The sequence below is a fragment of the Acomys minous genome (assembly GCF_964271855.1).
Source record: "Acomys minous genome assembly, chromosome: 6".
NCBI lineage: Eukaryota > Metazoa > Chordata > Mammalia > Rodentia > Muridae > Acomys > Acomys minous.
In genome coordinates this window covers 82,700,114-82,713,864 of record NC_140487.1, presented here as the reverse complement: position 1 = coordinate 82,713,864, position 13,751 = coordinate 82,700,114, and the positions used below count along the sequence as shown (strand labels likewise).

The following is a 13,751-nucleotide window of genomic DNA, read 5'->3' as shown; positions in this document are numbered from 1 at the left end:
TTCTCCTTCATCACCCTTTATCTGTGCATCCCTGCATCCCTGTGCATCCCTGTGCATCTCACATCCCTGTGCATCCCTGTGCATCTCACATCCCTGTGCATCCCTGCATCCCTGTGCATCTCACATCCCTGTGCATCCCTGTATCCCTGTGCATCTCACATCCCTGTGCATCCCTGCATCCCTGTGCATCTCACATCCCTGTGCATCCCTGCATCCCTGCATCCCTGTGCATCTCACATCCCTGTGCATCCCTGCATCCCTGTGCATCTCACATCCCTGATGTGAGAATCCCAGTCAGGTAGTCTCTGGCCTGGAAGAGCCCGCAGGGCAGGCAAATGGTCATAGAGACTTGGACCAAATAGAGTATTCACACGTCTTCTAGCTTCCTCCTGGATCTTCTGCTATCCCCCAGGGGTACAGAAAACAGTGGTAGGGGAGTGCTGAGCAAAGTTATTCAAGAAGAGTGAGAGGGCTGAGAATCCATTGCCCTGCCTGGCCTGTGCCCCTCACTCCCCAGCGGTGGACTCAGGCATCCAGACCCTGAACAGTACTTGGGCGAGCCTACCAGAAAATATTGCTATTTGTCTTTCATTTTTGTCTCTGGGGCCATTAGAGCTAGGCTCTGAATTCTTGTTTCTGCCTGGGGATGGCCCTGAAGAGCCGATCAAGGCTCATGGACCTGGTGGAAGCAACATAAGAAACTGCTAAGTGTCCATCCAGGTCCAGGCACTGCAAGCAATGGACTCAGCGTTCACAATACACTTGCATCCTCCCCACCCTGCGTGCAGCCTGATTCCCAGAAGACGAATGGTTCTCTATGGCATCATCTGGGTGTAAAGAGTATATGAGCACTGGCATGGCTATTCTTGGATGTCAACTTGAGTACCGTTCAAATTAACTAAAACCCAAGTGGCTGGGTATACCTATAAGGAGTTTCTTCTTCTTCTTCTTCTTCTTCTTCTTCTTCTTCTTCTTCTTCTTCTTCTTCTTCTTCTTCTCCTTCTTCTTCTTAATTAAATTGATGTGGGAAGGTCATTTATATAAAGGACATGGAAGAAGGAAGCTTTCTTTGCCTGTTTGCTCTTGATGGCAAGCTCGTTCCTTCATTGGCATTAGAGCCTACATCTCCAGGATTCTGGCATATACTGAAGACCAGCTGAGACATCCAGCCTCGTGGACTGAACAACTATTGGATTCTTGAATCGGCCATTGGCCGACAGCCATTGTTAGACTAGCTGGACCACAGCCTGTGAGAGACTCTAACAAACCCCTTCCTATATAAAGATTCATGCTATTGGTTCTGTTTTTCTAAAGAACCCTGGCCAATAGAGACATGAACTGCAGCAACTACCATCGCCATCCACATGCCCAAGCTGGGTCATCAAGGCCATCCTAGAAAAAAATGACAACAGGGAGTGGAGATGGGCAGAATCCTGACAGTTTAAGAATATGTGGGGTGAAAAAAAAGAATATGTGAGGTGTTGATAGTGTTAGAGAGCCCAGCAGTTAGGCATCTGGAGACTCTTCACCCCTCACTAACACTGTAGCATCATAAGCTGTGAAGGAAGTTGCATTTGGTAGCCCCAGCTGGTCAGGTCTCCTTTCACACCTGTTCCAGCACTGAACCCATAATCTCCACAGCTGGGTCCCTGGGGTTTATGTGGTTTGGAGGGAAAATATAAGGCGAAGATGAAGAAAGACAGGCAGGAAGGAAGGAAAGAAGGAAGAAGGGAAGGAAGAAGGGAAGGAAGGAAGTCAGGAGGCAGCCAGGCACAAGCACCCTAGCCTCCTTTGAGGACACTAAAAGATTACAGACATAAATACTATCTCCTGTTTGATGACTTACCAACTGCTATAGGCTGATATAAGTGTCCAAAGGCTGATATAAATGTCCAAAGGGCACTGATGAGAGTTCCAGATTACTGTGTCCCACAACAAGGAGATGGACCAGGGATGCACGGATAGCGGTACAAGCAGAAATGATGTATCAAGAAAAAGAAGAGTTCTGAGTAAGAAAGCAGGCCAGTGAGATGGAAAAACATTAAGATCGCAGTGGCACTGGCTCCCTTCAGCCTTTTATGTGTAGACATTGCCCCTGCCACTAAATACATCAGCACCCCTGGAGGCCATGTGTACCTGGGACAGGATTACATGCAGTGGGGTGGGGGAGTGGCTGGGATCACCGGCAAGTGTCTGATGACCGTCCCCACAGTCTTCCACCATGGAGCATTAACAGAAGCAACCTTGTTGAGTGTCTTCTGGGGTTATCACCACTGCTCTGACTTCAGGATGCTAGTGACCACACCGTGCCTGAAGGATGGCGCTCCGCCTTAGAGTTTGTAAATAAATTACGTAAGTAACATAAGAATGGCTGTGAGTGTCACACAAGATGGATAAGAAGAATGATTGTAGCTATTCTCACTTCTGTTTCTTGTGGACATTCAAGAGACCAGAACTTTTGCAGCCACATTCATGTGTGTGCACCTGCATATATGTGCATATGCGTACATGTGGAATCCAGAGAACAGCCTTGGGTGCTGGTCCTTGGGGTGGAGTGGGGTGGGGTGGGGTGGAGTGGGGTGGGGTTCTTTTGTTTTGTTTGTAGTGGGATCTCTGATTTACCTAGAGTTTGTCCACGTAGGCCCCAGGGACCCATTTGTTTCTACCTCCCCAGTGCAGTGAGTCAAGAGGACGCCCCTGCCCTCGGCCTTTTTCACAAGGGCATGGGTGACACAGCTCTGGTCTTTATTTTTGCAAAGTGAGCACTTTCTTACCTGCACCATCGCCCTAGCCCTAAGTGAGAAGAGCTCCCCCAAAGGTCCTGAGTTCAATTCCCAGCAACCACATGCTAGCTCACAACCATCTATAATGAGATCTGGTGCCTTCTTATGGCACACAGGTATCCAAGAAGGCAGAGCACTGTATACATAATAAATAAATAAATCTTGAAAGAAAGAAAGAAAGAAAGAAAGAAAGAAAGAAAGAAAGAAAGAAAGAGCGCGCTGAGCTTGGAACATGCCTGTAATCCCAGACCTGCGAGTCTGTGGCAGGAAGACTAAAAATTTGAGACTCACCTGGTCTAGAGTATCAATGAGAGGAAGAAGAGAGGAAAGGAGAGAAGGAGAGAGGTGTTCCTATTTCTATAAGGAACCCCAACATAAAAGGTATAAATCAGGTCTCAGCAGCAACAAAAAGACAGATATCTGAAATAAGAGAGTGGTGTAAGCATTGGTTTAGTCATTTCTCCTGCGGTGTAGAAGTAATTTCACAGATCTATAACGAGAGTCAAGATGGGCAGAATTAAAGGAAAACCAACATGTTTGCACTAGAGAAACTGTTGTTGACTGTGAAGCCCTTATGCATGCGAGGGGAACACTGCGCTGAGCCAATCTCCCCACCTCAGGAGAGGGTGCATCCGAAGCCTGCAGCGCCAGCAACAGCAGCCGGACTTCCATCCAGGAAGGGAGCACGTGGGGGATGATTTTGCAGCTGTGGTCAGGAGATGTTTGGTATCATTTCAAGTCACATTTTGTTTTTAATTTTTTAACCATCTAAACTTGAGTGTGCTGCCACCAAGTGGTGGGATTGTCTCTAAAAGAACACATGTCTCAGCTTTTTGTTTTGTTTTGTTTTGTTTTTAATTTATTCACTTTACATTCCTGATTGTAACTCCCCTCCCTCATCTCCTCCAGCCCCCAGCCCATGTCTCTGATGCTATATCTTTTAAAACTTTATTTGACTGCATTCAAGACATATACAGAAAAGGGAGGGAGATGGGAGATGGGGAGACAGAGAAATAACACACATTGGCTTATTCTGGGATCCTGTGGGCAAATCTGCCAAAGCCCCACCTATACTCCCTCAATCTACTCCTTGAGGACACCTGCAGCTTTGCTGAAAATTCCTTTACATGCAGCAGCATCTTGAAAATCATCACTATCAACTACACTTGGGCTACTGATTCCAATCAAGCCGTTGCTCTTCAGTGTACGTAGTTTAACGAATAATAGAGCCAAACCACCTTATCTGGTTTATTATCGTATTTCCTGTACGATAAGGATGTAGAACAAGTTGAGTTCGTGATGCCTGTGCGTCGGCTGTGAGTGTGACTAGCAATCTCTAGCTTTTTTTTTTCTTTCCTTTCTCTTATTTTTAGGGTGGCTTTTAAAGATTATTATCTGGCCAGTGGGTGATTGAAGCCGGGGCTTCGCCACCACTGAGCAGGTGCCCTGTCACTGCACACTTTGCCAACCTAACAACCATTTACAGTGTTGAAGAAATTCGTTTCAGAGTGCAGGCCCCTGACATGGTCCCATCATTAGCCCTAGTTGTTTTAAGTTTTCCTTTTGCCTATTCTGATGCATTGATACATTCTCAAAATGTTTACTGAAAGAACTCTTGACTGAAAATTTAATCCATTTTTATATAAAATTATCACCATTCCTGACCAAATGCAATCTGTTTGCAAGGTAGTCACCTTTAGACTGTAATTCTGTGAGACATGTGAATGGTGTGTGTGTGTGTGTGTGTGTGTGTGTGTGTGTGTGTGTGTGTGTGTGTACAAGGCTGATCTTACTATATACATCAGATGCTTCTTGGCCTTGTAGGTAAGAATGGATCTTTTTAATGACATAAGTAATGAAAAGAATTTCCCATTAAATACCCAAATACAGGCTGCCAATTTCCATTCAAATCTGCAAGCTGCATATGAGTTTTAGGCTTCTTATTTAAATTTTCCCCATTTCTGGGAGAAACACAAAAGGAAGAAGGAATTGCAGTAGCAGGCGCAAAGTGACTGCCCTTAGTTCCTTTCTCTAGGACATCATCTCAAGTTAGGCTCCCTCCCTCCATTGCTTCAGCACAGGGAGTACTTGGTAAGCCACGTTGGCTTTGAGTGACAAGAGCTTATGGGTGAAATGCCTTGGCGAGTAAGAATACTAGTCTCAGAATGGAAAAGCTCTGGAGGTGGTTGCTATGGCTACAAGATGCATTGTGATCTTAGCAATGTGAGGAAAAGCAAGCAAGCAAGCCAGAAGACAAAGGTGGATAGACCTCAGTGATTGGAGGAGGAGCTAACAGTCGAGAAGCTCAGAGTCATGAGAGAGCTTTTCTGTGGCCCTTACAGGTGAGACATCTCAAGATTAAATTGTACTGTTCAGGTTGCATTTGAATGTAAAATACTGGCTATGGAATTCGGAGGGGAGTAGCTCAAGTCCTCCTGCAAATGAACTTACAGGTGGGTCTGGGTGAGGACCACCTCACGTTTGTGAAGTAATGGAAGAGCATGCTCCGAGTGAATGAGACTGAAGTGCTAGTGCAGCCAACAAGCTTGTCTGGGTTCTTTGAAAACCCCCCTTTTGTTCTTTCTGTCTTGAAGCTCAGGGAGTTTTATCAACTTTGTTTCTGGTTTTGGCTTCTTGCTAACACACTATAGGCAGAGTGTTTGAGGTGGCTTCCTTGCTTGCCTTTGCAGGGAACAGGAGGCAGGTGACATGGTCAGGACAGCATTTACGGTTAGACTTCCAACTTGCTGAGGGGAAGCAACCTGGACTGGCTAGAAAGAGTTCTATCAAGTCTTGTGGTAAGTGTAGTGTGATTTCACAGCGGCTGTTCTCTGACTGGTTACTCCCCCGTGTTACTCAGTGGTCAGAGGACATGTCCAGGTCTTGCGCTCTTACTCAGAGAATTGAAATACAGGTTCACATAGACTCATGAAAGGAGCTAGGGACCTTTAGTCAAAGCAGACCTATAGAACTGAGGGAGCTGGCCAGCTATCCCACCAGCAAGTGGAAGTAAAAGTAGTTGACAAATGAAGGGCCAGCTCACTGTAATCCCAGCAGCATTGAGTAGAATGTGCCAGACCAAAAAAAAAAATCAAAATATGTCCAGCCTTGTCTGTCACTGGGCTTTCTCCCAGGGACAAATGTTTGAGCTGATGAAGGAAAACAAAAGAAGTCAATTTTTATTTAAGTCTCTGCTTTCTTGGTAGTTGCTTGGTTCTGCTGTTTAAGAGTTTACATATTCTTGGTTTTCCTGAACTCCCTCAACATGCATTTGGAACTTCCTGAAGAAACCTTTCCAGGGAGCCTAGAATGGTGATAAGACTGGGGTTTGCTTTTACTTTTAGTCTCAGGGTCAGGAGCGCATTGTTAAAATGAAATTGTGTCCCTAAAAAATCTGTGTGTGTGTGTGTGTGTGTGTGTGTGTGTGTGTGTGTGTGTGTCTTATGCTTGTAAGTCCCAGCAAGGCTGAGGCAGAAGGACTGACATGAGTTCAAGTCCAGATTGGACTAGAAAATTCCAGATTAGGCTATAATAGCTATAATATAAGAACATGTCTTCTCTCTGTCTCTCTCTCTGTGTCTCTCTCTATCTCTGTCTCTCTTGTCTCTCTTTGCCTGTCTCTGTCTCTCTCTCTGTCTCTCTGTCTGTCTGTCTGTCTCTCTCTCTCTCTCTCTCTCTCTCTCTCTCTCTCTCTCTCACACACACACACACACACACATACACACACACTAAAGAAAAAATCAATAAGCTTGAAACCCAAAATCCAAGTTACCTTTAAAAACTATTTTACCAAGTTTAATCTGGCAAAAGCTGTATTTTTATAACAATCCACCCCACTTGATAGTTCACCCTCCAGAAAGACACTCATCACAAAATAATAGTAGCTGTGGTGGATGCACTGGGTGCTCACCCATAAGCCTTTCTACTTGGAGACATCTCAAGATTAAATTGTACTGTTCAGGTTGCATTTGAATGTAAAATACTGGCCATGGAATCCGGAGGGAAGTAGCTCAAGTTCCTCCTGCAAATGAACTTCAACACAGTGGAAGGGGTGATTCCACGAGTGGATCTTTGTGGTAGGATCTCTGAAGTAGTATGGCATAGTGCTCCACACAAAAGAAAGTGATGTCACCAAGACAGAGAGAGGCGGCCAAGGGAAGGCTGGCAAAGGAAAGCAGCGTTGCACTGGGAGTTGACAGGCACTCTCAATTTGAGGACACTTAAAAAGAGATCAGAGTGGAAGGAATAGTTAAGGGCAAGAACATAGGCAGGAATGGATGGGATGCGCCTGGCAGGAAATGAAGAGGGTATCGGAGGGAGTAAACGGGAAAGGTAGATGGAGCTGCATCTTGCGTTGTCTTTTCTTGGGTATCATCTGAAAACCTGGGGCCCATTCTGCAGATAAGGTGGAGCAAGTCATGGCTTGTGGGCTAGAGCAGGACCTGACCGTTGCTCTATAAGACAGGCTGCCCGAATGGCATTGTGAGTGACCAACATTCGAAGGGCAGGGGACATGGCTAGAGGTAGGAAATCAGTGGGCTAGGAGTGCTGCAGCGACCTGGGGAGGGAAAGCAGAGACCCGAAGGGCTGAAGGGAGACAACGGAGTCAAAACAAGGAGGAAATCAGAGCCCCGATGCTCAAGGAGCAGTGGGACAGCCTTGAGGTGTGTTCTAACCCCAAGCATCTGGAAGGTTGCCTTTGTGACATCTAAGAACCATATATTCCAGAAGAGATCACTGTCCCCAAAGTGTAAGAGCATGAGAGAGCGTTAGACAGAGCTCTGTGGATTTTAGAAGTGACTGCATCTCTCCCACCCCAAGTTATTATCCATCAAAAGGAGCATGCCAACTGCTGACCACAATACTGTTGTTCACTGCTGAGACCCCAGAATGGAGACACAGGCATGCTGAACATGGTGTTCTTCCTTGGCAGTTGTAGGGCATTGTGGGTCTCGTAACACAGAGCTTTAGTTTCATCTCACAGAGGTAAAAAGATAAACAAGAATCTGACCTAAAATTCAGCATAAGACCGTGAGGAAGATAGGGGCAGTAAGGAAGCAAGATCAAGGGAAGCCATTGTACAGAAGACACGGGGTTGCTAGGTGAGGGGAAAAAAAACCAATGACTGTGAGAATCTCATCACTTGCTGAGTTCTGAGGAAGTCAGCGTAAGTGTAGCTGAAGTAAACAGGTGGACCAGGGGACAAACACAGATCTCATTGGTCACATCGTAAACAGGTGGACGGGGGACAAACGCAGATCTCTGTTGGTCACATCGTGGCAGGAATGGCAAAGATGAGGTGCTGTGCAGCCCAAAAAGACGTTTTCTGCTACAGTTATAAAAAGGAGACAGACACACACACCTAGCTTCTAAGTAGTAAGTCTTGTTGTTGTTATTGTTGTTGTTGTTGTTGTTGGGTTGGGGGGGTTGGGTTGGCCTGCCTTCCTGATGAGGTGGGAAGGTGTCCAGGAAACCCACAACTCTGAGGCCTGGGAAGGTACCCCAACTCTGAGGTGGAGCAGTGTCCCAAGGGAAGGGTATTCGAGTCAAGACACCAAGTGCTGTTGTTTGGTTTGCCTTCCTGGTACACGGAAAGAATGGTATCCTGGGACTCGGAAGCTCAGGGAACCACACAGCTCTGAGAAGAGGCTTCCTCTGCAGAGATGTTGAAGCTCCCAGGGAGGAGCTGAGGAGCCAAGAGCATCTTCTCTTCTCCTTTTCTTCTCCTCTTCTGATGAGAGAGTCACACCAGGCATTAAAATCTCTTTAGAGATAAGTAAATCTAGATTTACTGGAGGGACAAATCCAGGAGTGACTGCCTCTGCTCCCAGAAGAAGCAGCAGGGAACTGGGCAGAAACCGCCTTTATATAGGGTTTCTTGGGGGTGGGGGTTGGAGCTTTCTAGGGCAGGACTGGTGGGATTTCAAGTCCTGAGTTTGGGGAGCGTAGGGATTAATGGGCTTTCCTATTCAGGGATTGGTTGATTCTCTTGATTAAGTATTAGTGGGGTTTTGTCCAGACTTTTCACCTCAAATTAGCATAATCTGGAATGAGTCCTTCTGAGGGACTGGAGATGACAGGTACAGAAGTCCGGGGGAGGAGCTGGCATGCTGGAGCATCCTCAAGCAGGAGTCTGGCCACTTTTCTGTGGTGAGGGGCTATAAAGTATACAAAGAGTGCAAAATTTCCCCTGTGAAGGCAGTAGGCTGAAGCAGGAAAGGCACCGTCATGGTGGATAGCTCCCATGGTAGCAGTAAGGCGTCTGAGGCAGGAAAAGTGTCTGCTCCCTCAGCAATAGACTAAGGCAGGAATAGCCACCATGGACAGCTCTCCACAGCCTGGGGCAGGAAGGAGGGGCTGACTGCCTTGCTGAAAAGAAGTAGGTCATCTGGTGCTGTGGTGGGTCACTGAGGCTCTCTCCATTGTGTCGCCTCTCTTCTGCAGCTGGTGGCTTTGATCCCCGCCACTGCAGAATTGAAAGCCCTGCACTGTTATTATGTAGTTTTACTTATCTAACAATTACCCGCCCACTTATAACTGCACAGTTAAGCTTGATAACAACTCCATGGGTTCTATCATCTATACGTTTATTGTTTCAGCTTTTTAAATGGGCCACACCAAAAGGTTAAGTAGCAAGCTCACCACCACACAGCTGTCATGTGATGGAGCTAGGTGTTTAAGCACAGTCAGTCTGACGAGAGTCCATGTTCCCAAGCAGGACACTGATGCTCTTGTACATTTGAAGGTGGGGAGAAAAGAGGAATTGTTTGGTAGTTTGGTGGATTTGTTAGTCCCATTTTGTTTGCTTCAGTTGTTTAAGGTTGGTTTTTTTGTTTTGTTTTGTTTGTTTTGTTTTTGAGAAATTTTGTGCAGGAGTACTGTAGTTACATAATTTCTAACAGCCCTTCCAACTCCTCCCAGGACCCACAACTACCCTCTTGCACCTCCTCCTCAAATCCGCACCTTCTTTTATTATTACTGGTGTGTGTGTGTGTGTGTGTGTGTGTGTGTGTGTGTGTGTGTGTGTGTATACTACAATCTTTTGGGTTCATTTCGTGCTGCTCATAAATACATGTGTTCAGTGTTTGCCAGTGTACACTCTTCCTCTCACTGTCCCTCGAGTCTTCTTTCTCATTTTCTCTTTCAGTGGTTCTCAACCTGTGGATTGTGACTGTTTGGGGGGTTGTATATCAGATATCCTCCATATCAGATATTTACGCTACAATTCATAAGGGCAAAACTACAGTTATGAAATAATTTTGTGGCTGGAGTCAGCACAACATGAGGAACTGTATTAAAGGGTCACAGCGTTAGGAAGGTTGAGAACCACTGGTCTTTTTCATTTGAAGTTTTGGCCCTGAAGAATCTCGTGAGCACACTGTTAAAGGCAACAGCCTTGGGAAGGCCAAAGGCAGTCACAGAATTCACAGCTGTCCATTTTCTCTCTGGTAATTAACCACTTAATCAAGCTGTAAGGGTGCTAGAGACTCAGAGATGGATTCGGTGTGGTTCCTGCCTTCAAGAACTGCATAGTGCGAAGAAGGGAGCCACCAGGCTTTCTTCTGCACACAGACATTGCTATTCAAATCGTGGTGTACAGGGACACCCAGCGGAGGGATTGCTTGATGAAAAGAACTTAGGAATCCAGGGAGGGGAAGACTGGCCCCATAAAGAGAGAATATTAAAGTGAAGTAACCAGTAATAGAAGATGAACACCCATGAGGAGTCACAGTTGCTCCTAGCCACAGTTGTGGCTAGGGAATTGAGTGTGTATGATCACGTGATGCTCAATTCACAGAAACACACTATGAGCCTTACATAACACACCAAAGAGTTTGGTGGTGTTTACTGTGTCTTTTAAGGCCTTGAAGCTTTAAATAGGAAGACAAATCATATTTTTCTTGGGGAAAAAAAACCAATTCAAGCTTATGAAGAATAGATTGGATTCATCAAATATATAGAGGAAATGCCAAACTATCGTAGTAATCTGAACAAGTCGTAAACTTAGGCTACTTGGATAATATAGGAAGAGCTAAGAAGAAAGCTAACATGGAGCCTATGGCAAAGTGCTTGTGCGTGTTTACCTGAGAGGTGAGGGGCTTCTCCAGTAAAGTAGAAAGCAAACCCAGATTTGAAGAAGACCTGCATCAGAGGAACACTTAAAAAAGATGACCAGGGCCTGGAGAGATGGCTCAGTGATTAAGAGCACTGCCTGCTCTTCCAGAGGACCTGAGTTCAAGTCCCCAACAATACATGGTGGCTCACAACCATCTATAATGAGATCTGGTGCCCTCTTCTGGGTGTGTGTGAAGATAGCGTACTCATAAACATTAAAACAAATAAATATATTTTTTTAAAAAATAGATGACCAGAGTCCAGGACTCAATAATGTATGCAGTTGTATGCTGAAAATGCTTGACACCAGCACATCCCACGCACCCCAGTAGATCCCCACACTGGAGACTCGGCAGTCAAGTCCTTGCCAAGCACATCTCAGTCCCCAGGAAAAGAGAGGATTCCCAATCTTCAGTCCCTAGTTTTGACTTTGGAGTTCTGAGGGGATCCCAGTTTTTATTTTTACTCATTCTGTAGCATGGCTGAGGAGGAGGACTGCTATGAGGCCCCCATGTGTGAGCCAGAAGCCTGAGAGATGCTAATGAGATCCCATTGGTTAGAGGAGAGTCTTGGCTGTGGAGATGAACAAATGAAACACCCACATCTTAGACTTCAGCTCCAAAACTATGGCGTAGATAGATAACTCTCTCTTCTTCATAAAGTATTCAGTCTGAGGTTTTTTGTTACAGCACCATAAAGGTGTCTAATGTCCACTAGGTGGCATGGGGTCTTCTGAGATAGAAATGGGGAGGAACTAAAGGAAGCATCAACAATTCATATTTGTAAAGTATCTGAATGCAGGGCAGCAATTGATGTAAAGAGAAGGGCTGGGTGTGTGCGTGTCATCGAGAAAACGGAGTTGAATTAAAAACCCCCTCTTGGGTGGAACATCCACATGAGGCCCAGAGGCTCAACATTTAAAAATCAAGTTTGGAGGCTGGAAAGGTAGCTCAATCGGCGGCAAGAACGCTTGCTGTGCAGGTGTGAGAGCCTGAGTTCAAATCTCCAGCACCTAAAAAGTCCAGCATGGCTGTACTCAGCATTGGGGCATGGGGAGAGACAGGGTCACTGTCAAGCTCTGTGTGGGGGGAATAGTGCAGTGAGTGGCAGAGCAGGACACGTCACATCCTCCTTCAGCACACATGCACATATTGTGCATATATCACACACACACACACACACACACACACACACACACACACACACACACAGAGCCACACCTTCAACATTTTTAGATCTTATCCCAACAGGGTAAGAGGCATCCTTCCCAGCCTACTGGCTGCACTCAGAATGCCTCAACGCTAGTGTCCACTACAGAACTGGGTAATTATCAGAGTCCACCCACACAGAGGTGAATTTGGTCTCAAAAGATCCGAATTTATCTCATTCAGTTCATATAGACAGAATTCAGAGTAGGAGCAGTAGTTGGAGAAGGAAAAGAGCAGATGAGAGTTAATGAAGTAGCAAACAATGTGAGTCCAAAGCCTTGCCTTTCCGGCATGACCCTGTCCCTTGTAATATTAACTGGATAGTGTCCAGGATAATACGGGAGGAATATGGAAAAGCTCTTTGAACTGGAAGGAAGCTCAGTAATGACATTAACTGGTGTTCATTAAGAACACTGGTGAGTTCAGTACTTCCAGTGAGCCGTGGTTGTTTTTACACTTAAGTGCCACCAGGTCCCGTTCAATTTACTGAGCAAACACATGCACTCATTTGCCCAAAATTTTGAAAATAAATGTAAGAGCAAGTACTGGGTTACCAATTCTGCATTCATTTTTTTTCCATTTTTCGTATGTGTGTGTGTGTGTGTGTGTGTGTGTGTGTGTGTGTGTGTGTGTGTTAGCATGTTCACTTGTGTATGAATGCATGTTGGGTCAGGACACCTGTGTGGATATATGTGTGGAAGCTGGAGATGGATGCCAGGAACCAACCATCTGCCTTATTTCTTGAGAAAATATCTCCCAGACAAGGCCAGGACCTCACCAACAGGGCTACTCTCATTGGCCAGCTCGCTGGAAGGATTACCTGTTTTCATCTTCCTGGTGTAGAATTACAGGTGATTAGCTTTGCCCACACAGCATCACCTAGGGGTCTGAACTCAGTCCCTCGGACTTGTGTGGCAAGTGCTTTAGCCACTGAGCCATCTTGCCAGCCTCCACTACACCTGTACTCTTGCTGAGATTCTACTGGTAAGCATTTGCACTGAACGGATAAAATTCTGTGTGACTTTCAACTTACTCGTCTGAAAATGGAGACAAATTAGACCAGATCTTGATGTGCACCCAGCTCATATGCATTACTTGACCCTCAATGAGGACTTTCCGATTATCTGCTTCTAGGTGTCTGCTAAGTGCTATGCACCAATGGGCCAATTTAAATTTAGTTAACCACACGAAGGTGAGGTCTTTGCTTTCCTTTCATTAAAATTACAACATGACAGGAGAGAACAGATGTTCAGTCACGCAGCCTTACTTCCAGGAGGAGCCCGCATCTGGCTCTCATGTTACAAGCTTGGAATTCTGGGGTCTTTCCCTATTAAAAAAACAAAAAACAAAACAATTGAGTACATTTGAAATTCTGCAACTGATTCCATGGCAAACACAGCTCTGAATGTACCTGGGACAATAACAGAAAGAGATTCTCCCCTTATGCCTACATAATCACCACGTGCTGTGCCCTGAATTGAATTGGATATTTCTTCTTCCTCCCTTTTAAACAGAAATCTATTGACAGAGGATGACAGAAAAAGCCCTGGAGAAGTTAGATATCCTGGACAAGAATGAAAAGATTCTTGAAGCCATCAGAGCAAAGGTGTGTGACGTAGAAGCTAAGGGCAATGTGCTCATTAAA

General features: G+C 45.6%; 1 protein-coding gene across 5 annotated transcripts in view; it reads left to right on the top strand.

Moving 5' to 3' along the window:
• Positions 1 to 4,994: 4,994 nt before the first annotated feature.
• LOC311599893 (uncharacterized protein C1orf141 homolog) overlaps positions 4,995 to 13,751 on the top strand; it is a 58,912-nt gene continuing 50,155 nt past the window's right edge. Inside the window, exons 1-3 of one of the 5 annotated variants that reach the window (XM_084785985.1) lie at positions 5,022 to 5,125; positions 8,021 to 8,159; positions 13,621 to 13,712. In XM_084785985.1, the coding sequence (XP_084642111.1) occupies positions 13,638 to 13,712 (75 nt within the window). In that variant the 5' untranslated portion in view covers positions 5,022 to 5,125; positions 8,021 to 8,159; positions 13,621 to 13,637. Of the gene's footprint in view, positions 5,126 to 7,694; positions 7,886 to 7,933; positions 8,160 to 13,620; positions 13,713 to 13,751 lie in introns of those variants that run through there. The other 4 variants (XM_084785984.1, XM_084785986.1, XM_084785987.1 and 1 more) reach the window with 4 other exon arrangements.